Below are 26,637 nucleotides of genomic sequence, written 5' to 3' on the forward strand. Positions count from 1 at the left end.
CCAGTGAATGTGGTGTATTTGGATTTTCAGAAGGCTTTCAATAAGGTCTCACACAGGAGGTTGATGAACAAAGTTAGAGCACATGGAATTGGGGGTAATATACTGGCATGGATTGAGAATTGGTTAACAGACAGAAAACAGAGTAGGAATAAATGGGTCTTTTTCAAGTTGGCAGACTGTGACTAGTGGGGTACCGCAGGGATCGTTGCTTGGGCCCCAGCTATTCACAATCTATACCTTTTTGATTTGGATGAGGGGACCAAACGTAATATTTCCAAGTTGCTGATGACACAAAACTAGGTGGGAATGTGAGTTGAGAGGGATGCAGAGACTTCAAGGGGATATAGACAGGCCTAAGTGAGTGGGCAAGAACATGGCAGGTGGAAAAATGTGAAGTTATCCACTTTGGTAGGAAAAACAGAAATGCAGAGTATTTTTTAAATGGTGAGAGTTTGGGAAATGTTGATGTTCAAAGGGACCTGGATGTCCTTGTACATGAGTCACTGAAAGCTAACATGCAGGTGCAGCAAGCAATTAGGAAGGCAAATGGTATGTTGGCCTTTATTACAAGAGAATTTGAGTACAGGAGTAAAGATGTCTTTCTGTAGTTACATAGGGCTTTGGTGAGACCGCACCTGGAGTATTGTGTACAGTATTGATCTCCTTACCTAAGAGAGGATATATTTGCCATGGAGGGAGTGCGATGAAGGTTCACCAGACTGATTCCTGGGATGGCGGGATTGTTGTATGAGGAGAGATTGAGTAGACTAGGCTTGTATTCTCTAGAGTTTCGAAGAATGAGAGGTGATCTCATTGAAACATACAAAATTCTTACAGGGCAGGGAGGATGTTTCCCCTGGCTGGGGAATCTAGAACCAGGGGTCACAGTCTCAGAATAAGGGGTAGGCCATTTAGGACTGAGATGAGAAATTTCTTCAGAGGGTGTTGAATCTTTGGAATTATCTACCCCAGAGGGCTGTGGAGCCTCAGTTATTGAGTACATTCAAAACCGAGATCGTTAGATTTCTATGTATTAAAGGCATCAAGGGATATGGGAATGGTGCAGGAAAATGGCGTTGAGGTAGAAGATCAGCTGTGATCTTGTTGAATGGCACAGCATGAGAAAGTGACCTACTTGACCTGGTCCTCCCCAACCTACCTGGTGCAGATATGTCTATCCACAATAGAGTGACCGTCGCGCAGTTCTTCTGAAGAGGGTCTCGTCTTCACAGCGGGGAAATTCTTCATTGTGTAGTTAGTAGATTGTGATATATCATGATGTTTTAGTTAAAAACAGCACACTGAGGACAGATCTAGTAACTCAGAACTGGGCATCCATGAGGCGCTGTCTGCCATCAGTAGCAGAATTATATACCACCATAATCTGTAACATCATGGCCCTTGCTCCTCAGTCACCAAGTTGGGAGACCAACCCTACATCACTGTGAGTTTACAAGGGCATACCGGAAGCACCATCAGCTAAACCTTAGCTGCATTAGGTTGTCACTTCATTCTATCACACTGGGCTACCTGCAGCAGGCTATGGACTGAGCTAAGAACTAATAGATCAGAGAAAAGCTCTGTACCCTTACCGCATCCAATCAAGAATCCTGGTGGACAACCAGGCAACTAACAAAAGGAGGGATGTTCATGGAGCCTCCTATCATTGAACATGCAACCCAACATATGTGTGTATGAGTTGAGGTTTAAGTGTTTACAAGTATCTTCAGGCAAAGGGGCCAAGTGGATAATCCTGCTGGGCCAGTCCATCCAATTTAGTTCACTCTACATGGCATTAAAAGTAGCTGACGATACTAGACACTCAAAGGCTATGGCCCCTGCCAGTCTCAGCTATGGTGCTAAAGACCTGTGTATTGGAGCTGGCTGCTTTCCCAGTCAAGCTGTTCCAGTACCATGACACTGGTATTTACATAATATGGAAAATTGACCAGGTATGTCCTATCCACAAAAGCAGGATGATTCTAACCTGGCCAATTACTGGGAACAACACCACCTGCATGTTCCCCTCCAAGTCGCACACCATCCCGACTTGGAAATATATCGCCGTTCCTTCATCGTCGCTGGGTCAAAATCCTGGAACTCCCTTCCTAACAGCACTGTGGGAGAACCTTCACCATACGGACTGCAGCGGTTCAAGAAGGTGGCTCACCACCACCTTCCCAAGGGCAATTAGGGATGGGCAATAAATGCCGGCTTCGCCAGCGCCACCCACATCCTATGAACGAATAATAATAAAAAAATATCAACCTCCTTGTAATCAGCAGTGAAGTGGTGGAAGGAGTCATCAAGCACTACCTGTTCACCAATGCTCAGTTTAGGTTACACTAGAATCACTTGGCTCCAGACCTTGTCCCATCCTTGATCCAGCTATGGATGCAAGAGCTAAATGACAAATGCCAGGTGAGAATAGCTTTCAGCTACTTCATCAACAACCTTCTCTGTCATGATGGCAAAACTGAGGCTGTTTGATGACTAGTCCACAGTGTTCAGTTTCATTCACAATTTTGCTGATAATGAAGCAGCCTATCCTAATCTACAGGCTGAACAACATCTAAATTTGTACTGACAGGTAATATTCATACCACAAACTCTTGAACAAGAGAAACCCTGGCTATCCCGCTTGACCTTCAATGGACCCAAGCACCAAGTTAGTTGGGCATCACTACTGAACAGAAACTTAACTGGACCAGCCATGTTAAACACCATGACTACAAAAATAGGGCCGAGACTAGGTATCCTGCAAGAGTTGCTCACCTCCATTAGCTGCAACAACACTCAAAGCTTGATATCCAGGACAGAGAAGTTCAGTTGTTTGGTTCCCCTTCCTCTGGAATAGATATCCATCCCCGTCTTTACCAGCACACTAGCTGTAGTTTGCACTGTCTACAGGATGCACTGCAGCAACTCACCAAGGTTACTTCAACAGCACCATCTCTTTCCAAACCCACCCCCAACTAATCTCTATAAAGGATTGGAAGAAGAAGAGCAGTTCGAGGGATCTGCACTGGGAAAATCACTGAGTATGTGTGCAGAAGCAAGGGCATAGGATGGGCAAGAATCAGCTCACCAGAGGGCAAGCTCGCATCCAAGGCCTGTAGAAGGCATAAATAATGGCTTTCAGTGCTCAGCCTGTAGAAGACTAATGACTGTGCATAACAAACTACCAAATGCGCTAGAGTGCCTGCCAGCGAGCCTGTCCACATTGTTGGGGAGCATGGTGGAGTCCAGCTTGTAAGAGTGGCCACAGAGCCAATGCAGTCAACTATGGATTGTGTGGTCAGCAGCATGAACACTGCTCTGGGGCCTAGTGTTGGAGCCTCTGGTGACAGCTTCTATGGATACTCAGACTGCTACTATCTTGGCTCTATGCTCCAGCATCTCCCCTGGATTTCAAGGCATGATGGAGACTATGGAAAGGGGCTTCTCCTGGACTCTATTCTCATGCAGAGTAGTGTGAGTGCTGAGGTGCAGCCCCATGATAGTGGCATTGGCACCATGGGAGAGGCAGATGCTGTTTTCAGGATGACAGCATACCTGCTCCCCCACCAGCCTTTGAACCAGTGTTGGTGCCAGATTGCCCTGGCTGCCAGCAAGATACTGCAGTCTGTTGCTGGGCTGTCTTAAGACCAGAACTCCTTGAGTTTGCCCACCACAGCCATTTCAAGTGTCCTCAGTGGAAGTTCATCAGCCTTCCACCTACCATGCTGCTGCTGCCACTGGGGAAAGCACCTCATAAGAACACCAGAGTAGGCAAATGAGCACAGAAGACAGGCACTAGGGGTTTGCATAAGGAATTTTATAGAGGTAGAGGTGCTGGCCACACTGCTCCTCACTCAAGTTGAGGTGGGAGACCCTGTTACGGAAGACCCACGTGATATAAGGCCTCCTGCGTCCTCTTGTGTCAGCAGCTCCTGTGTTGCTTGCTGCTGATCCTCCTCTTTCTGCAGCCCCAAAGGCAAACTCAGCAAAACACCCACTTTGCAACAATAAACAGTTGAAGCTGTTGTACAGTGGTAAAGCTTCCAAAAAAAAAATCACTTTTCCAAACAAATATCTCAGCCATGGAAGCCAAAATAACTCCTCCAAGCCAACTAGCAGCCTGAAACAACTGACCAAAGACTTGCATAAGTGCAGCACTCCCACTCGTCAATTTCGTTAAGGTCCTTTGTCTGTTGAAGGACTCTTATTTAGATATTTTAATTGCCTCTGCTCCATTCAGGCAGCCTTTTGGGACGACTAAAAGTCTCCCAAACCAATAGAACAACCACCAAACTTTGTCCACGCTATACTCATTTCGCTCCTCGAAATCGGGCGTGACACAGACCAATTTCTCGCCCAATGTGTGATAAATCTGCTCAAGTAATTCTAATCTATAATGGCATTTTTAGTCTATTGTAAGAATAATTGTACAGTTCCTTCTGGCTTGTTGAACATATTATTAATGCAAGACCAAACATGAACTGACGATCACAATAGGCAGCTATGACATGATGCTCTGGATTGGAAAATCTTTCCCTGTTCATATATGTAGCTCAATACACACCCTTTCTTTCATTTCTATTTTCTCCTTGCCTCCCAACCTGATTTTTGTCCGATTCCTGTTTTTTTTATTCTCATTGCGCTGATGTCAGTGGCTTATTTCCCCCCCATCCATCACAATCTATGAACGAAAGGCAATATATTTTATGTTTTTTCTTGCCGCATAATGCTTGCCTTGTGAAAAAGAAACTTGCCATTATCCTACCAAAATACCAGCTGAAAACTCTGTGTGCTCGTAGTGACCAACACCAACTAACCTCTAAGCTCTGGAGTGCCTGTGAATTCCATAGCATCATTTAGACATTTGGACCCCCCCACCCCCAGAATCTTTACACTATTATAACTAATATTTACAAAATTCATCCAGACTAATCATCTGTTTGATATGAATAGTGGCCCCAAAACACTGTTCATAGCTGGAAATCAACAGTATCAAAGTGTTTAATTTTGCATAAAAATCCAAAATTTCCCACGGAGTATATACCAGCCCCCTACCTCCCAACCACCACCACTACCTCCAAAAAATGCGCCACCAGTTGGTGCTGAAGGATGGGGACAGCATTTAGAAGGACTAAATTTGCTACCTACTGCCCTGACTCGAGTAATTACATAGCAAGATGGGGTTCAAATCCCATATTTGCTATTAGACCAATTTTTAAAAACAATTATAACTTTTTTTCCTCAGTGATAGGTTATCTGCTGCTATAGGTGAAAATTTTTAAATATAGAGGAAAAAATAAGTAGTTTTAAATAAAATTGACAAAAGTCTCTTTTTAGATTAAATTAATCTAATGCCGATAAAGTACTGGCAAATGCATCAAATGAACTGTTAAAAATCAATGTTTAGAGGCAGCGGAGTGGCATCCCTCCAGAAATAAATTTATGCCTTCAACTCTTATATTGAGGCTTTCTTGTTTTTTTCTTCCTTTACAAATGAAGGGATGTTGGGGAAACCTACAACATTATAAGCCTGTCTCCCACTGCAGTTTGTGTAACTTCTGGCTTTCATGTGATAAGCTTGTATTTACAGCTGATCTTGAAGCTGTTGGTTTGCTTTTGCTAGCATACAACAATGTAATTGGGTAAAGGGAATGACGTCTGTTAATTTTTTGGCTTGGCACCAAAGCTTATTGCATGTTAAATGGCGTCACTCTTCACATTAATTCCAGATAAATATACAACTGCCAAACAGAGCTCAGATCTAAATATAAATTCCATTGTACTAAAACAGATGCTGATTGCATCAGGAATACTATACAAGACTAATCAGTTTGCAGTCCCCATGCTGGTTCAGTGACTTGCTTGATACTAAGGTATGGGCCAGGAAAGTCCTGTTTCAATTCATACGCCTATAATGCATTAGCTGATCACAGCTAGGACTGTGGTAAGGACACTACAATTACCCTTTATTCCTGGGCTAATGAGGGGAAAAATGAACCAGGGTTCTCACTCCTGATCACTGTCCACTGAGCTGTGCTGGAAGTGCAAATGTGGACATTGGGTGAGGACAGGACCGGGCTCAGCTCTAAGCTTGAAAAACCCAGTACCAATCGCGATAGGTTCACATCAAGAATAAAAGGCTGCCAATATCTGTGAAACAATGCCACCAGCATTAGTCAATTATCTTCTGGAAGGGAGAAAGAATCAAATCAGATTTACCTTTACAAGAATTGCAAAATGAGCAATTGAATGGTCTGAGGCAAAAAGGTTTGTAAACTGTGTATTTATAGAAATCTTTATCTTAATAACATAGAAATTAGAAGTCTAAAATCAAAGCAAATAATAGGAAGAAGTGTAAGTAGTCTTGGTCTGATAACTTGGTCCATTACACAGCCCTGATCTCAACATTCTTAATTTTAATCAGATCAGCAATTAGTGGTAGAATAATTATTGTGTGCAAATCCTTAATATTCATCCTAGCAAGTGGTAAAATCCAAACCTTTGCCTATGGGGCTCTGTAATTTGTTGTGGTAAATAGTACAAGGGAATGTCCAATAGGAAATAACACCACTGTCCCTGGAAATGCCCATTTGTGTGCATTTCAAAACAGCTTTCAGACCACGAACTAAGGATTTGTTTCTTTAAATTTATTCCACTTGTGTTTTGTGCAGGAAAAAAATTACCTGGAAATAGTTTGCTTCCTATTGTTGAATATTCTATTTGAATTAAGTCTAGGTTAAGAGATAAGTTGAACACTCAAAGCAATATTAACTTAATCACCCCTTAAAATATATTTTATTTGAAAATTGCTTAACTATTGGCACCATATGGAGTACAGCTGTTACAGTTTACTGATTGGCACTAAGAGAAAAGGGATTTTTAAAAGTTTATGGAGTGTGGTGGCTGTGATTTTGTTTCCCAGTTTAAAACATGAGCTTAATCTTAAAGAAGCCATTGGACCTCAACAAAACCTTTTATATGTTGTAAAATGTTCCATTGCTTTTTCCTGTGTTCTTGAGGTTCTAGCAGTCCCCGAGTAAATTATAGGGTGTCATCAGTCATGTTTTTGGTCTTCCTTTTTGGCGTGGAATAGAATAGCTTGGAGTAGTTCCTGTGTTTCGGCTGTTTGCTGACAAACCCTGTTGAGTTGCACCATCAGTTGACTTTCACTAAACACTGCTGCAAAGTGAGAATCTGAGAAAAGAGCAACATTTGAGTTAACTAAAAGTTATTTCAAGGTAACATATAGAGTTAGTAAAGCAAATGTACTCACTCCAAATAATTAATGCTATTTTATAATTAACTGATTATTTCAAATAATATGCTAACAGAAAACATTTATTAAGAAGCCTTTTTTAGCATCCCCAGTAGCCTAGTGGGTAAATGTATCATTTAGTGCGGTGTTGCCTTGAGTAAATGTTTGGCTGACTTCTTGAACTGCTGCAGTCTGGGTTGTAGCGGTTTGAGACAACTGAGTGGCTTGCCAGGTTACTTCAGAGGGCAGTTAAGAATCAACTATGTGGTGGAGACTGGAGTCTCATATATCAGATCGGGGTTACTGATATCAGCTTTATTTTAAAACTGAATTCAAATTCTCAAACTATTAGGGTGGGATTATGAACTTAAGTTCTCTGGATTATTAGTCCAGGCTTCTGGCTTGCAAGTCCAGTAACAGAACCACTACACAAACTTACCCTGCATAAGAGCAGCAATAGAGGGAATTCAATTACTCTCCGTACATGTGGGGAGGATAAAAATAAATCAAGTTTTCTGCTCCTGATTGCTAGTCAGCGACCAATGCTGAAATATGCATGTGCGGACAGCAAGTGAGGACAGGATTAAGCTTGCCTGTCATCCCTGCAATGTGAATAGCCTGCTGATGCTGTCAGTGCTCACAGGTACAGAATGGCCTAAGAGGATTTCTGATACACGTGGAGGTGTACTCAAGGGAGACAGCACTTTTGGAAGAGAAATGAAAGAAATAGGAGCGTTGGTCTTTTTATTCAGAAATGTCTCTAAAACAAATGTAAATAAAATGTCACCAAGATTGAGACTGTCCATTTAGCTTCCTCTACTGATTCTCTGCTTTCATTTGCCCACCAAGTTAATCCTCCCCACCATCCCCCACCAACCTAACTACGTATCCCTGTCTCTTCTAGTTTCTCTCCCATTCATCACCATGTCCTCTCACTTGCCACCTCCTGCTCTTGTACCCATTCCCACTAAACAGCTGACCATCCAACTTCTTTTCCTGGCCCCCATGCTAGCTGACATTGCAAATTGTTCCATCTCCTCAGACCATGTCCCCCTCACTTTCAAAACAACGGTCATCAGCCCCCTCCTCAAAAAACCCACCTTGACCTTCTATCCTTCTATTGAGCCCGCATGCAGCAAGACCTGGACAACATCCAGGCTTGGGCTCATAAGTGGCAAGTAACATTCGCGCCAGACAAGTGCCAGGTAATGACCATCTCCAACAAGAGAGAGTCTAACCACCTCCCCTTGACATTCAACGGCATTACCATCGCTGAATCCCCCACCATCAACATCCTGGGGGTCACCATTGACCAGAAACTTAACTGGACCAGCTATATAAATACTGTGCCTACAAGAGCAGGTCAGAGGCTGAGTATTCTGCGGCGAGTGGCTCATCTCCTGACTCCCCAAAGCCTTTCCACCATCTACAAGGCACAAGTCAGGAGTGTGATGGAATACTCTCCACTTGCCTGGATGAGTGCAGCTCCAACAACACTCAAGAACACCATCCAGGACAAAGCAGCTTGCTTGATTGGCACCCTATCCGGCACCCTATCCACCACCCTAAACATTGACTCCCTTCACCACCAGCGCACAGTGGCTGCAGTGTGTACCATCCACAGGATGCACTGCAGCAACTCGCCAAGGTTTCTTCGACAGCACCTCCCAAACCCACGACCTCTCCCACCTAGAAGGACAAGGACAGCAGGCACATGGGATCAACACCACCTGCACGTTCCCCTCCAAGTTACACACCATCCCGACTTGGAAATATATCGCCGTTCCTTCATCGTTACTGGGTCAAAATCCTGGAACTCCCGAACAGCACTGTGGAAGAACCTTCACCACACGGACTGCAGCGGTTCAAGAAGGTGGCTCACCACCACCTTCTCAAGGGCAATTAGGAATGGGCAATAAATGCCGACCTCGCCAGCGACGCCCACATCCCATGAACGAATAATAAAAAAAATCCTTGCAAGCTACCGTCCCTTCTCCAGTCTCCCTTTCCTCTCCAAAGTCCTTGAACTTGTCATCTTTCACTCCATGCCCATCTCTCCCACAATTCCTTGATTTGAATCTCTCCAATCAGAATTCTGCCCCTTCTCAACACAAACAGCCCTACTCAAGGTCATGAATGGCACTCTGTGACTGTGGTACATTATCCCTCCTCAACCTTTCCCCGACCTTTGACATGGTCAACCATACCATCCTCCCAATGTCCCTCAGTGTAGTCCGGTTGTTGGAACTGCCCTTGCTTGTTTCCACTCTTACCTATCTGATCACAACCAGAACATCGCCACCAATGGCTTCTCTTCATGCCCCTGCATGATTACCCCTGGAGTGCCCCAAGGATCAATCCTTGACCCCCTCCTCTTCCTTGTCTATGCTCTGCCCCTTGGCAACATCACCGAAGACATAGGATTAGCTTCCATATGTATGCTGAGGACACCCAACTCTACCTGGCCACCGCCGCTCTTGACCCTTCCACTGCCTCTGTGCTGTGAGACTGCTTATCCAACCTAAAGTCTTGGACAAGCCACAATTTCCTCCAGCTAAACACTGGGAGGACTGAAGCTATCATCTTCGGACCCACCACGTACTCCATACCCTTGTCACTAACTCCAAACCCCCTCCCCAATCACTGTCTCTGGCTGAATCAGAGTGTTCGCAACCTCAGCATTCCATTCAACTCCAAGCTGAGCTTCCAATCCCATATCCTCTCCATCTCAAAGACCGCCTACTTCCACCTCCATAATATCACCCCTTGCTGAAGCCAACCATTGCTGAAACCCTTATCTATGCCTTTTTTACGAGACTCGACTATTCCAATGCTATCCTGACCAGCCTCCCATCCTCCACCCTCCATAAACTTCAGCTCACACAAAACACTGCTGACTGTATCCTTTCCCACACCAACACTGTGCTCACCCATCATCCCTGTCCCCCAGTGCTTCATTCTTATGTTTAAATCCCTTCCTAGCCTTCCCTCTCGCTATCTCTGTAACCTTTTTGTCACCCCTCCTAATATTTCCTCCTTTGGCTTGATCTCCATTTGTTTGAAGTGCTTTGGGGCATTTTCTATGTTAAAAGTGCTACAGGAATGCAAGTTGTCATGTTTTGGATGTAGACCCTTTCACTTCAATTTTGAATGGCTAGCAAACCAGCATTTTGCAATCTATTAATTGCCTCTGACTGGAGTCAATATTCCTGACTTAATTTCTATCTGTTCTCTTCCTATCCATCCATGCATCATTTTGTTCAGACCTATTAAGGGACTTGCTTATCTTCCAGTTCTGACGTTAATCAGTCTTTGCTCATGTTGACAGATGTGCTGTGCATTTACAGCATTTTTCTGATTTTAGGAGGTTCACAGCTCCTTCAGCCTAGTTTCAGAGCCCCATTAACAATAGGATGGGAGGAAGTCACCTGCACTCTTGGCTACAGACAAGGAGGAGATACCCTAACGAAGGGAAATCTTGCCTTCAGTACAATTAATAGATAAATATGGTAACATGTAAATACTTTGGAAAACTAAAAGAATTCAACCCCATGAAACTGATAAAAACAGACCAAATTTCAAAATAGAAATTAACTTGAAGGAGACAAAGTTGGTGTTTTTCACCTTTTCTGAGGTTTCGTATAGATAAAAGGCCCAGATGTTGAAACCTAATTTCCTGATGGTTGAGAAAGTGTAAGATGTAACCAACAATCTCCCTGGTGTATGGTCTCAACAACAAGGAAAACATTTCTGTAATGGAGACAATCACATGAATCATTACAGCAGAGTGAACTCTGTTCTAAAATGCAGTTCATGGCAATAAAAATGATATACCTACTTACAAACATTGAAAGAGCGACATTATCAAATTATGCACTAATATTCTCTGTTCAGCCTAGAAAAATCCAATAAAAGTTATATAATTCTAGTTTCTAAATGAAAAAATGTAATATGAATGTTATAAACAGAGTACTTCATGAAAGACCCATGTGAAGTGTTTCTTCTTCCTTGAATGAATTTGGTGCTGAAAATTGGGTCCTGAGATGCATGTACATTCAAGACCCAATTTTCAGTGTGAAGACCAGGGAAAATTAAATGTTTTCAATTCCAAAATTAGAAGAGAAATGTCCTTTACTGATCCACCAACCTGACAAAAATCTGGGAATTTTCTGTTGAAATTGGTTTTAAAAAAAGATCTTTGATGATCTCTAACAGTACTCAAGGCATATGCTGCCCAGAGCCCTGTACAGTTTGATCATGACTTCCTCTAACTTGTTCAGCATTCTATTTGCTTTGTTGATTGGAGTTTTGCAGCAATTGAACATACTAAAACCCCTAGATCCCATATAGAAAAAAGTACAATGGTCTTGTTACTACCCCTGCCATATAAAAGATTATTGCTCTTTTTGGGTAAAAATACTTAGGAGTCAGACTGTGTGTTGTGCACCAAGTTCACTCCATTTCAAATAGTTGGTCACATGCTAAGAGAATGGTTAAATAATGTGTTTGGCTTTATACCTGACGAAAGATCATTTTTTTAACATGTTACAAGCCTGGGAACTAAGGGTGCACAATTACATTTTTTTCCTCAAAAAATAAATATATATTTTCTATGAAAAACATTCTTAAGAAAAGTGACAATAATCTAAATTCATATTTAAATTTAACAAAATAAAATCTTTGATTATTTTCCACTTTACCATCTAGTCCAAGTTGACTGATTATACAAGCGGCCTGGAAGGAGAGCTCAGTGTTTTCAGACTGGCTTGACAGCATCAATAGATGAGCTGCTATATTCACATCTGATTCTTGTATTATTTGTGTTCTTATTGTTTCTGGAAGAAAACACAACCTATTCAACAAGGGATAGTCAGTCACTTAGTTCAATATCTGTAATATCCACTATCATACCTCTCACCCTGCAATGTGTTGAAAGAGTGCAATGTGGGTGGAAGCTTGGGGCAGGAGCTGGCAAATCAGCTGATGTTTATAGCTTGCTAGCCTTGCCACTGTTGCTTTTCGCAGCAGTGCTTTTTAAGGTTGGAGCTTTCCAGTTAAAGTGGGTCATTTGAGAGATATGCCACCATTAGTTTCAGTCTGCTAATGTACTTTCTTTTGTGCCTTGTTTCAAAGCTGAATATGAACAAAAGGCTAGAATGTGAGATTTTTTTTGCCCTTCACTTTGAACACCTTTGAGTAAGATTTCCTTTCATCATTGTGTTTCCATGTGTAGGAGCAGGAGTAGGCCATTCAATTAGGTCATGACTGATCTGCCCCTCAACTCAAGTTACCTGCCTTTGTCCCACATCCTTTTATACCCTTATCCAACACAAATCTGTTGATCTCAGTCTTGAACATTTCAATTGACTTAGCATCCACAGCCTTTTGGGAGAGCGAGATCCAGATTTCCACTGTGTAAAAAAAGTGCTTCCTGCTTTCACTCCTAAATGGCCTTTTATCCCTACTCTTTGTCTCCTACCTCCCAACCAATTGCAATTACAACAGTGACAACATTTCAAAAGTACTTCATTGGCTGCAAAGCACTTTGGGATGTCCTGAGATCATGAAAGGCATGATATGAATGTGTTATACAAACATAGGAATGTACAGGACTGGAAAAGATAAATGCCGTTCATCTGGCTGATTCCAATATCTAGGAAATATATGCCAGGGTACCACTCAGACCCCCTATCACATTTTTCATCAGGTACTTATCCAACTCTCTTGAATTTGCTGATCCAATCAGCCCCTACTGCTTCCCTGGGCAGTTCATTCCATGCATTTATCACCCCTAAATCTCTCTGCTCCTCCACAGTTCCTAGCTTCTCGTCATTTAGAAAATACTCTGATCTATCTTTCTTAGGTCCAAAGTGGATGACTTCACACTTCCCCACATTGAACTACATCTGCCAAAGTTTTATCCACTCACTTAGTCTATCAATGTCCCTTTGCAACTTTCTGTTCCCATCTACACTATTTACTATGTCACCTAACTTGGTTTCATTAGAAAACTTGGATATGTGGTTCTCTATTCTTTCATCAAAATCATTTATAAAAATAGTGAAATGTTGAGGTCCCAGTACAGATCTCTGGGGGACACCACTAGTCACATCCTGCCAATTGGAGTACACATCCATTATCCCTGCTCTCTGTCTCCTACCTCCTAACCAATTCTCTACCCATGACAATAGGTTGTCTCCAATTCACTGAACTCTCTCCAAGGTCTGGATGTCTTTTTCAATATAGTGACCAAAATTGTATACATTATTCCAGGTGAGATGAGGTCAGACCAGCGCTCTGCACAAACTCAGAATCACGTCCTAATATTTGTGCTCTATTCACCTCTGACTATACAGCCAAGATCCTATTTGCTAAATTTACTGCTCCTGCACATTGTGCTGATTGCTTCAGCGATCTATCCACCAGCACCCACCTCTCCTATGACGTGACTAGAACCATGTAGTTTATATTGTCACTGTTTAATATCCTTTCCTAATCTAATAAAAAATAACTTGCATTTCTATAGTGCACTTCATGGCTATATTTGCTATATTCTAAAAGACTGCATTCACAATTCTGCTACAAATAACAAGTCAGAGAAAGTTTTCCCCTTTATAACAATATTAGATGCTTAGAATCAGAAAGAAAATTAAATTATTGTTGACAACCACCTACTCAGTACATAGTTGCACAATAATAATGGATGAAATAATATCTTTACCATGCTTTGTGAGCTCAGCAATGCAAGCTGTCACGTATAACAGGAACTCATCATGGACTCTGAGGTGACTGAGGGCCTGAAGCAGTGCCACAACACATCGACTGTCAACAACAGCCTGAAACACAAATAAAAATGAGTTTCTATTAAAATTAAAATCAAAACCCAAAGCCATGGTCAAGGGTTGTCTTGATCTTGAAGGTGAAGTCGTCCATGAGCTCCTCATATTTAGTGTTTGAAGTGAGGGGAGAGGCAGTTAAGGAGGCAGTTGCTTGTGGAAAAAAGGAGCCTGAGGTTGTCTTTGCCCTCCAGGTGATCCTGGCATAAAAGATGGTTTTGGCTGATGACAGCAAAGTAAAGTAGTTCTTGGTGTGGTCAAGCCAGATCCGGTGATTGATGACCAGGTCCATTGTGCACAAAGTACATTCAAGTTTGTGCCCCTCTGATTTGAGGGAGCAAAGATGGGGAATCAGTGCACCAACAGAAGTGGGGATGGTGATTGATTTTGGGGGATAAGGGCATTGAAGGCAGAGGTGAGGCAGTGATTATGCAGTCATCAGCAGCAGAGGTGTCATGACTGGTGAAGGGAGTTGGGAATTTGTGAATGAGTTTGTGAGGGAGCAAAGGAAGAGATTTTTTTCATGGGCAAATGGTAGGATTGGAGGAGGTTAGAGAGATATGGGTGGTAAGGATGACAAGGCCAGTGATCAAGACCTCAGGTGCAGAGAGGCTATGAAAGATGATGAGGTTGAGGTGTCGAAATATATAGGTGGGGGAGTTTTCATGAAGGGTAAAATTAGAGGGAAGACAGAAGGATAGTTGTCAGATGGCGGGGGGGGCTAATGGAGTTGAGGTGTACATTAAAATCACTGAGGATGAGAAATTTGCCCAATGCAGAGGATATAGGAAAGGAGGACATCTCAGTAAGGGAGTCAATATGAGAGGCTATGTAAACAATAAGGATTTTAGAAGAGAAATGAGGGATGGAAGATGGTGAGATGCTCAAAGAAGAGGGTGTCGGAAAAGCAGGAGGAAAGGCCAAGGTGAGGATTAGTGATGAGGGCCACACTGAGGTCACGATGGTTTTGATGGTACTATTGGTGAAAAGTTTAGGTGGGTGGAGACACTTATGTAATGGTGAAGGAATGGTTGGCCAAGAGCCATATTTCTGTCAGGGCCAGGACGTCGAGAGAGTCATCCACAATGAGGTAGTGAATGGCCTTGTTCACAAGTGAGAACACATTCTGGAGGGATATACAAAGAGAGATATACAAATAAAATTGAAAATCAATGGTCCAAATTTGCTGGGGCCAGTCAACTCCCCCTCAGATATTCATTTTATTAAGATTGTGCAAGTGAATAAAGCATTATTTCTTTACGGTATTTCAGTGCACAGTACACTTAGAATCTAAGTAATACTACCACAGGGGAGAATTGTTTTTTTGGCAGATATTATACTTGCCTTTTTTTTCTTTTATTATCAGAATATTCTTTTTGGTAAAACAACCTTTCACATAAATAGCGGTCTAACCAAGGAATGACAAAACATTTTCCATTCCTTTTTAAGGGGCCTTGCCCCTTGATTTTATTTAAAAATATAAGGAGTATTTTCCCAAAATCTGAAGTATTTCAAACTCATGAAATCTGATGAAAGTAAGGAATTAGCACTACATAGTATTCACTTGGCCTAAATAGCTCCGCTTGTAGTTTTGAAGAACAAAAAAAAGTAAAACTTCAATGTGCCATATATCTCCATTAGATGGGAGTGTACACAATCTCTATTTCCTCTGTTTTTCTCCCTGTTGAGTCCCTCCTGCATTATGTATCACCTGTAGTTAAGAGGGCTGGAAAAGCGGAGCGCTTCCAGTATCTGCCAATGCTACTCCTGGTAGCAAAAAAGTCCATAACATCCCATCTAATTTCCCCCCCCCTCAAAAGCCTGGGACTCTACTTGGCATTTTTTGATGGTAGGGCAGGTAACTTGTCAGAGTGAACTTTCGTCCAATTGCTCTGTCCAACCATTCACATGATGCTCCAACACACTCTGTAACTGTAGCTAAGCTAAAACTCTGACAAGGTAGAAACTGATCTTCAATTTGTTACAGTGGAAAGTTCACAGAAATGAAAGTGTAAATTCACCAATCCTGTGCTTCCTGTGGAGAGCAGTACTTGAAGTAAGTATGGGTCGGAAGAAGGGATACAACACTGTAGCACTAATTCTCCAATCTGCACACCCTTTGAGTGTGACTCCCTGCTCCTAGCAGAGACTGGTGAATTTAACCTTGAGTGTGGAGGTTAAATGTATAGTCTGTTTCTTAAGGGCAAAGAACCTTCAATGAGAAGGTACTCACAGTGCACAGAATTTCTCCCGTAATCACAGTTTTGAAATATTAGTGTTCTCTGGGGTAAGTCCTTTGTGTTGTAAACCTTCCCTTTTAAGTGCAGTAACTTACCTGTTGAGTCTCACTGGTAGCTAGTTTATGGATTATGGTTGCAGCATGATTACTTATTCCAGGACTTGCTTCGTGAATTATCAGTAACTTCCCCAAAGTTTTCAAGATATTCTCTGACACAATGGCATCCTGCAAAGAAAATAAAACTCTTAACCAACCAAACCCCCTTACAGCAATAATACTGTACCACCTACACTTCACAATTTCCACATCTTTGAATAACTAGTAGATCTCGATGGTGTTTCTAATAGATGAGGCAATTCTTTTATGTAACTTTATTTATTTGAATAACATTTTATCTTTATTTAAATTGTACCATAAATTACAGTAAGAGGCATTCAACAGCATGAACATAGGCTAATATCTAGCTCCATCTTGAATGGGACTAGCATCTTCCCCTCTCGTGTTCCATGATTGTAGCAGAAAAGGTTGTTGTATTATTATTTAATATTATTACCTGATCTTGCCCATCTTGCTGCTTCTAATTATGTTTATTTTTTGTAGAAAAGTGATACCTAGAGTATGCGATTAAGTCGTGACTGAAAGTTTCGCACACGGGATTTGCCAATGTTGACAGCTCTGCCTCAGTCATCCCCAAAATAAAATGGTTCACACCCAAAATCTCTGATGCAGAATAATGCTAATTGCCACAAAGGGTTTCAATTGGCTTATGCCAACTATAATCAGGAATTTTCAAAGCCCAAAACCCCAAGGTCCACTATTAATAGAGTTGGTGATAATTTATTAACCTGTTGTTAAGTTTTGCACTTTTAAACTTCATCATCAGATGCAGAAATTATAACAAATGTTCATGGGAAGAATAATTTAAATATTACAGTATTGTTTTCAAGCCAGCAGGAATGGGCCCTGAGTGGAGGCAAAGCACACTCCCTCTGGGCAGGGAGGGAACCCTGGCACTCGAGTCAACCAGGATTGCTTCTAGACATTTCTACATTCCAGCTCAAGACTGGTTTCATCAAAGCACTGAGAACAGATAACTTTGGCACCCTCTCTAATTTATTAAACAGAGGACAATAACTACATTATTACTTAATATGGAATAACTCGTTACCTATGTAACTGTAAAGACCAAAGGAAAGGCACAACATAGAATGTTAATTCTAAAAGATATAATGGCTCAGTGCCTAAATTTACAGCATTGTGTGGCATTACAATTAGCCTCAGTGTCCAGGGCTGAAGAGGAGAAAATCATTCAGCCATTTCCGACCCTGATCACCATCCCCTGGCTGAAAATGAAAAGTATAGGTGTTTGGGTTAAAAACAGAAAATGCTGGAGATGCTCTGTTTTTATTTCAGATTTCCAGCATCGGCAGTATTTTGCTTTTGATTATACGTTTAGATGTTGGATGGGGCCTGGATAGGGCTGTGATGTTCCCACACACTCAAATGGATCCCTAATACTCACTGTCCAGACTCTTACATGATCCCTTGGGCAAGGTACGAAGGCTAACAGCTCTGTGGAACTGGCTACGGTAAGTCAATGTCTTCAGGAAAGGAGGGTAAGGGGAGAAAATCAGAGGGTAACAGCTTTAATATTGTCTAATAAGCACAAGTTAGATTTATAGTAAGAAGCACAATTGGCAGTGTTTTCAAATACTCTAATAAAACTACTTTCAATACTTTTCAAAAAATGTTGCCACACATCATCCCCGGCTGAGAGAATGGGCTGGAGACCTCATGCCAAAAGAATGTTGTACTATAGCCAATCACCTGGAGGTCCAAGAGAGTAGGCCAAGGTTTTGATCTTCAGTTTTCCCTCTTTCCCTGTGCAAAAAGTGCTCGGGTTGTGTGCAGCACCTTGGAACTAATTGTTCTCTATCTTCCAATCTCCTTCCCTGATGGAGGTGATTCACGTCCGGTTCCATAGGTGCCTTGCCCTGGTCTGTGTAGTTCAATATCGATACTCTATGGTTTATTAACCCACTAAACCATCGGAGGGAGTCTATTGTTATGGTTCATATACCATCAGGTGTATCAATCTCTCCATCATGCAAGTTTACATGGCCTGCAAACTTATAGGGTTATAAATATGAATGTGGCTTTTATAATACGCAGATGTTACAGTATTCACGTCAAATTTATTTATTAACATTAAACCAAATTTTCAGTTTATAATTGTAAAAATATGCTTTTCTTTCTTATCTAGGTGTAGCATGACTAAATAGAAATGAGTCTTACATGCTGGCTGATACAGACTATTTTCTTTTGAAATCAAGCCAGTTATTTTTCAGTGATTCATGCTAAAGACAGATGAGGATAATTGGAATACTTCTTTTTATGCTCATCGGTAAGAGATATCCGTACTGTGGAGCAGAACATTTTTCTACTCACTCAGTGTTATGCACTCCCAAGTCGTATATAACAGTCAGAGGCAGAATAAGCTTCCTCTGGTAGCTTCACTAATATGCCTCAACCCCAAGTCCAGAAGAGCCAGTGTAACTCCCAATTCCCTTATCATGAACTTTAGGGGATTTTCCAAGTGAGATTGCCAGTTTGCCCCTAATTGTGGATGATCTTGGACTGTTCCCACTAACAACTTGATTGGGAACGCTGCAGACTTGATTCTCATTTGACACTTGCAGCTGAGAGAGGAGGCTGCTCTATAGTTTAGGCAGAGACAAATGAACATCTACTAACCCACTGTGCCAGCTAATCCCTAAAATGCTATTTTGTTTGTCATTGCTTCTAGACTATTTGACATTATAACCCAGACAGACCCAATAAGTAATGCATACTTGACTGATAGACCAGATGCCAAACCAGATGCTTCTAGAAACTTGTACGGGTAGCCCAAGTTATTTTTTTGTCTACACTGAAATCATAAAACTATATTGGTAAATAATCTCCAGTACAAAACATGTCCTACCGTGTTGGAACAATTCTCTGACAAAGTGCTGAGAACGGAAAGAGCTGCTTCATTCACACTTTTGCTGGAGAACTTCAGCAATTCATGCAGCTGAGGCAAGCAGTTCATGGCCACAATGTCTGCTTGAGTGTCTTCTGTAGTGAGGAAAAAGATCATCAGTGCATTCTGAAATGGAATCTGCTGACATAGCTCCTCTGGTGGCTCAGCTGGCTGGGACAGTGTGTAACTGAGCCATATAGTCCAGGAACAGTCCCGGGTTTGATCCCCAATCTGATCTTAGCTGATTTCAACCAGATGGCAGTGGGAAAACTGCAATTGGCATAAATGTGTTTGGATGAGGGCACTATCCAGACAGCCTGCCATGAAGTGCAACTGTGGATGGTGGGTTAAAACGTAATTGGGCTTGGTCAAATGGACTACCAACATTCACTGTGTCACCTCACACATGAACAGCCACTTCGGCAAGATATAGAAGAACTACTGATACCTGTGGAATATACACCAGTACAAGCCATACCTTCAATGAAGAGAGGAAAAGTTGAAGGAAATTAAAATCTGCAAATTCTGACTTTATTCTTAATGAAAAAGTTGGAATGATTTGGGAAACTCTATTTAATAATTTCACAGGGGGGAAAGTATATAGGTTTGAATAAAATGCCTTATTATGGCATAAACAACTTTACAACCATCGTTCCCAGCCAATTAAAAGTGACTACTTTGTCCACAAATTCTGTTTTCGTAATATATTAAACTTTTTTTTAGCATGTGATGCAAATGTAGTTGAGTGTGAATAAAAACAATGAACATTTTTTTCTATGTTGGTGCATGTGTTGTTTCTTCTTGTAGGGATGAGTCTATTAATTACAATTCATCACAAAAAAAAAATAGACTAATGCTGTTCTTTTTTTTAAAAAAATACCTCTGCGAGTAGACAGGGCAAGGGAAAGGGTGAATATTTACTCCCCTTTGGAGCTCACTGTTAAAAGTGTTGGTATCAGTGCAGCAATGTGTCAGTAATACTGTAAAATTTAGTGTATAGATTACATCTTCACACAGGTTTTCTTAGTAGTCTGTGAAGCTAGGTGCAACAATGGTGCACCATTGTTGTATACCCACTTTTTTATGGCTCATCTATTAATTTAATAAATTTAGCAAACATAACATACAGCAAATGTCAACAATGAATCTATAATGTGGCCCTCTATTTTACTGTACAGTAAAACTTATTCAACCAAATGGGAGACCTGATACCCGCCCTTCCTATTATCACAGTACCTGTAGCTCAGTCACTAGATCCTGTTTGACCTGAAAGTTGGGTTTTCCTTTTCAATAATTTTTAATTGGACATCCTTGGAAGACTGGAGGGAGTTCTCTGTGATCACACTGCATTTTGAATAGGACTAAGACAATATAGTAAATAGTCTCAAGTAAGTTTCCATATTATACTGAAACGGGACACGATTTCAAAGTCTGTATACCATCTGTATAGTGTTCCACATGGCAATGTGAAAAATTAAATCATAACTGAAGCACAAAAAAATCTGAGAAAGGATCAATCAGTCCCTTGTAGGTGGCCATCAAATGATAACTAAAGAGCTTGCCAAATTCACTGGCATGTAACTTGAATTTGGTTAATGTGATCTGAATAGATATATATTGATCTGTATCTATTATTCAACTAATCTTGAGAGCAATGCCTATGTCTTTGTTGGACAGTTTTTAATGTTAAGTTGCTTTACAACTTGTATTGGTTGTATGTTTTCTAATTAACTGGGCTAACTCGTCATCTGAGAATTGTTCTGGTCAATTTCATACAGAAGCTTAGATCAATAATGCTCTATTAAAACCACTGGAACCTTATTGATCTCCTGAACAGATGCCTGGGGAAGCAATGAGCTAGCAGATCAGCTAACTAAGTAAGCTAATTTTGCCAGCAGGTATCTTGCCAGCTGAAAATGGAGTTGCTGACTTGTTCTTATGACACCCTATCCTAGTAATGCATTTTATATACTGGTGAGTTTATCTTTTGCTGCTCAGCGCCTCCCCATCCCAACCCAAAAAAAACATTTTGCCCAACCTTACCGGAGATTAATTAATCCTCAGGAGTTAATTCAATGCTTTTACAGTACATAAGAACATGAGAAATAGGAGCAGGAGTAGGCCAATCGGCCCCTCGAGCCTGCTCCACCATTCAATAAGATCATGGCTGATCTGATCCTAACCTCAAATCTAAATTCATGTCCAATTTCCTGCCTGCTCCCCACTCACAGTAAACCTTTCATATGCAGTTGGACAAAAAGTTGCTTAGAATCAGACCTTTTGCAAAGAAATTAAGGATAAAAATGTTCTTGCAACAGGATTTATATACATTGAAGTGCGTACAACTTTACAATAATTTATCTTTTAAATTTAATTATAAAATTTAATTGATCTCCTCATACCATTTACAGACAAGTTCCTGAGGCAGTAGCATGCTTGACAGCAGACCTATTGAAAATCACAAAGTGTGATCAAAAAGAGTGAAGTTAATTGAATGTAAAACAATTATAATAATTCTGTAATTCTATAGTGCACTTCTTCATTTTGTTGAATAGTTCTAAAATCACATCCAGGGCAGCTAAAAGAAAATGTCAGTATAAGTTGCACCTCTAAAGGCAACTTTATAATGCAGACTGGAAGTGGTTTCACAATGTGGTAAGAATGAAGGGTGTTCTGAATTAGCCCTATTTACATTGTGGTTGGTTTCATGTCACTGGTGATAAAGCTGAAGCAGTTGCTCAAAAGTTCAATTCATGATTTTAAATTTCAGGGCGAATACCTTCTCTAATGTTAGGGATAGATCTGTATTGGCTCGAAATGTAAAACTCACATTGCTGTTCTATACAGCTCAGCCTGGCAGTGACCAGAAAAAAAAGTAACATGCAGTAGCTACTGCCATTGCCAACACCCATTTATGTTTACCTCTGGAAGCTGCTTGAAAACTCTCCTTTGAAAGGCGGGTCTCAATATCTCCCAAAGCACGTTTGCTAGCAGAGACAATGTGCAGTCAAAAGATGACTAAAAAAATCTGAGTAGTCAAACATTTTCAATGGTCGTGAAAGATGGTGCAAAAGAAAGGATTTCAGATTCCTAGGACACTGGGACAAGTTCTGGGTTAGGAGATGTGCTACAGACTGGTACTAATGTTCTTACAAGGAGGGAAAATGAAGTGGGGGAAGATTTAAACTAGTAAAGCAGGGGAATAAATATAGTGAAGGATAAAAACTTAGGGCTCGATTTTTGGACATCCGAGTGGGTGGGTTTGTGGCGGGGGGGTTCCGAAAATTGGGGATTCCTGGGGCGGGTCCGGAGCCCGGCTCCAAACCGCCCACTTCCGGGTTCTCCAGTGACGCGCTTAGATGCGCACGCAGCCTCCGCATGCGGGACTCCCGCCGGCAATTAAAGCCTGCGGGATCCCACTTAAGGCAATTAATGTGATAGTTCAGGTCATTAGCAGACCTGATTTGAGGGATATTTTAGGAGGGGTGGGATTTTCATCCAAACTGAGCGTGTTTCCCGTACTGGGGGAAACACTCCCAGTTGAAATGGACATGTTGCAGCCACCAGTCCAAAGGTTGGGGGGTGGGGTGGGGAGACCCTCACTCATTGCAGGAGGCCACTCTATCACTTTGGACAAAGTTTGGCCTCCACCACCACCCTCCTCCTGACAATAAAATTCACCAACTTTCAACCTCAACCCCGGTGTCCAGACACATTTACCTGCCTTGCGGACCCCCTCAAACATCCATCTTCCGGATGGGGGCCGCCATTGCTGCAGTCATGAATTCCTCGGAGGACGAACAGCATCACCAGCCTCGCCAGCCACGCCGTCCACCTCAGCCACGTAGAGCTCCACAACACAGTGCTGTGACACATCCACCTGCACAGCAGGAGGGAGGGCAACCGCAGAGAGAGATGCGTCGCAGAAGGCACTACCCTCGCCACAGGGTCTACAGACCAAGGCTCAGCTTCCTGGACTTCTAAGCAGCAGTGCACACGGAGGCTCAGAGTCACTCGACATGTATTCATGGACATCTGCAGCCTCCTTCATGCCGAGCTGCTCCCGGCTGGCCCGAGCACCATCTTCTTATCTGTCGCTGTCAAAGTCACCACTGTCCTCAACAACTTCTCCTCTGCATCCTTCCAGGGTGCCACCAGGGACATCGCCGGCATCTCTCAGTCGTCTGCACAAAAGAGCCCTGCAAATACACCTACACCCACTCTGCAGTGACACAATGGGTGGCATCAGCTGTGGGTCTTCATTGTGATCCTCAGGAAAGGGCATTACTGCACAAACCAGACAAGATTTGCAAAGACGTGGCAGTAGTGGTGACAATATAATGTGTAATGTGAGTTGATCAGAAATCAAATATAAGTAAAAACCATGACAAACCCTCAAACTCCCTTGTGCATCCCCTTCATGCTCACGACACATTTGCCTTACGCTTGCTACTACACATATGTGATGCATGCCCTGTGGCTGCAGCACAGGTAGTGGCAGGTTGGGTGAGGCTGACCGTGAAAGAGATGCATCAGAGGGTGAGCATAAGATAGAGCCATGAGATTGTATGAGGATTGGGTTGAGTGGTACTGGCGGGATGAGTACTGGCGAGGTGAGTAAGTGCAGGTAAAATGAGGATGAGCTTTGAGTGGGTGTGAGGAGTGATGTGACAGAGTAGTGTTGGCAGTGCAGAAGGAGGTGTGGGGTGGGGGCGGTGATGTGGCAGACTGAGTCATTGAAACGCCTCATGCACTGTATACAGGTGCATGGTATGTTGGTGGTGCTGGTGACCTCCTCTGCCACCTCGAGCCAGGCCTTTGTGGTGGTAGAGGCAGGCCACTTCCTCCTGTCCACCAGGTGGAAGATCTCCCTCCTCCTCCTCCTCCTCCTCACCCCATCCAGTAAGACCTGGAGTGAGTCATCATTAAACCTGGGAGCAGCCTTCCCCCTGGGATGCTCCATGCTATAATTTTGCCTATTTTCTGCAGCATCAGTCAGTGGAGGACTGCCCCTTTAAATAGGGCTCCTCCAGCTGACAGCCTATGATGTGGGTGCGCAGTCCGCCTGCTGCGCAGCTTTCCAGCGCGAAACCCGGAAGCGAAGGTAAGTAGCTTCAATTAGGCTGCGATCGCGTGGGGAACCCACCGATTTTACTGGGCGGGTTACCCAAGCGCCCGGTCGACACTCCGCTCGCAACCCGCTTCCCTCCTAATATCGAGCCCTTAAACTCAGAAGAGGGCTATGGAGACATGTAGTTTAGGGTGGCTAGGAGAAGGATAAAGAAGGAAATAATAAGAAAAAATAGGAAGAAAAGTGTACTAAAGTATATGAATAGATCAGGGTTGTGGTATTTACATGTCAATGCGCAAAGCATTGGGGAACTAGAAGCACTAATGAGAATGGGGGGACATGATGCTGCAGCTTTGACCCAGACTTGCCTTCAGTCAAAGTAAGACTGGAAACTAAATGTCCTGGCTATAACATTTTCAGGAGAGATAAAGAAGTAAAATGAGGGAATGGGTGGCTTAATTAATTAAGCATAGCAAGAAAAGTTTTTATTGATGGTGACGCTCATGTGGAGTCTGACTGGGTTGAATTACAAAATATTAAGGGATCTGTGAGCACTTTAGGAGTACATTACAAATGACTAAATAGTGCAAAATAAATCAAGGATGAGGTTTGTAAGCAATTTAAAGAGGTTTGCAGCAGTAACAAAGTTGTAATAATGGAGGACTTCATTCCTGAAGTAGCTTGGGATAAGACAAAAGTGTGTGGTCAAAATGGGGATGGATTCTTGTTGATGTTGGTTGAGGATATGATTGGGGTCTGCTGTCATACCAAGAAGTCGAATAGTGTGCAAACACTCATTGGCAAGCTTTACACATGAGTAATGCTCACTTGGACAAGGTACCAGAGGGTGCATGACACACGTGGAGCTGTACCGTTGCAAGAAACCAATATCGTTCTCAGCCACTTAATTTAGCATTTTATTAGAAGCCCATTTCTTTGTGTAAATATAAATCCAAGGAAAACATTTTACACAGTCTTACAAGCTGGGAAAATTCTACTTAGTGCTAGAATATCAAAGAACTCGCTCCTCTCCCTAAATTATGCAATTGGTTTGACATAACTCATAATCATCTCATTTTTTCTTGCAGCAAACTTGCAGGCATGAGAATAATGGATTACTCAGAAATCTTACCTTTTCCACAGAGGAAGACATAAGAGACAGTAGCATTTTGAGGAGAATGCCATCACCTATTTGAAGCATAGCTTGATGGTTACGTGGGTTGGATGCTATGTTGCTCAGTGCAGCACAACTGTAGTACTTTGAGTGAAAAGAACATATGATAAAAATAGTGCAGTAGTAATTATATAGTTTGTATATAATCTTAGTTAGCTGTTTGTTAGGGCTTTGAGAAGGCGGATGTGAACTCAGGAACCGCTTACTTACTTTACCTTTCAGTTGAGTATGAGCAGTATAAAGAAAGGAACAAACAACCCTACTTGAATGGGGTGAATATGCACATTATATACTTACTGCTGGATAATATTTGTAATTCCTGCTCAAACTATTGTTATAAAGGTATAGCAGTTGTCAATTTTTGCTCAAATCACCTCTGAAATATCACCTTACTTCATTCCACTGCTGCTGAAAGCCTCATCCATGCCTTTGTCATCTCCAGGCTCAATTCCCCCAATGTCACTAATGCTCCACCCTATACAAACTTCAGCTCATCCAAAACTCTGCTAATTGCATCTTATCTCATACTAAGTTGCACTCATCTATCACCTCTGTCCTCACTCACCTGCACGGTTTCATCATCCCCAAAACACTGATTTCAAAATCCTCGTTCTCATTTTACAAATCGCTCAATAGCCTTACTTCACATCTTGGCCAGCGTAAACGCTCACACCTTTCGCACTTCCGAACTATTGTGCGTCCCCTCTCCTCCCTCTCCACTATCAGTGCAGCAGCCTTCAGCCACTATAGATGTGCACTCTAAATTCCTCCTCCTAAGCCCCTCCACTGTGCGGCATCGCTATCCATCTTCAAAATGTATCTGTTTGATATGCCTTCAATCACCTCTCCTAACCATCTCCCTATTTCTGCGGTGTTCCCAATCCCCTCCCAATTCATGATCGGTCTCCAATTCTACCCACCCCATCCCTAACTGGGAAGCGTGTTGGGGCATTTTGCTACGTTAAAGATGCTATATAAATGTGTTGTCTCCACGCACACCAAATTTTAACCCTCCCATGATGGGCAGGAGAGAGTCGGAG

The 26,637-nt window shown here is 42.2% G+C and overlaps 1 protein-coding gene across 1 annotated transcript in view; it reads right to left on the reverse strand.

Moving 5' to 3' along the window:
* Positions 1-6,267: 6,267 nt before the first annotated feature.
* LOC137321461 (uncharacterized) overlaps positions 6,268-26,637 on the reverse strand; it is a 43,762-nt gene continuing 23,392 nt past the window's right edge. The window contains exons 7-14 of the mRNA XM_067983856.1: positions 25,556-25,681; positions 21,755-21,800; positions 19,314-19,447; positions 16,427-16,555; positions 13,977-14,091; positions 11,956-12,090; positions 10,880-11,005; positions 6,268-7,194 (exon numbers count right to left, since the gene is read on the reverse strand). Coding sequence (XP_067839957.1) covers positions 7,055-7,194; positions 10,880-11,005; positions 11,956-12,090; positions 13,977-14,091; positions 16,427-16,555; positions 19,314-19,447; positions 21,755-21,800; positions 25,556-25,681 — 951 coding nt within the window. The 3' untranslated portion in view covers positions 6,268-7,054. The remainder of the gene's footprint in view (positions 7,195-10,879; positions 11,006-11,955; positions 12,091-13,976; positions 14,092-16,426; positions 16,556-19,313; positions 19,448-21,754; positions 21,801-25,555; positions 25,682-26,637) is intronic.

Source organism: Heptranchias perlo, chromosome 5 (assembly GCF_035084215.1).
Source record: "Heptranchias perlo isolate sHepPer1 chromosome 5, sHepPer1.hap1, whole genome shotgun sequence".
NCBI lineage: Eukaryota > Metazoa > Chordata > Chondrichthyes > Hexanchiformes > Hexanchidae > Heptranchias > Heptranchias perlo.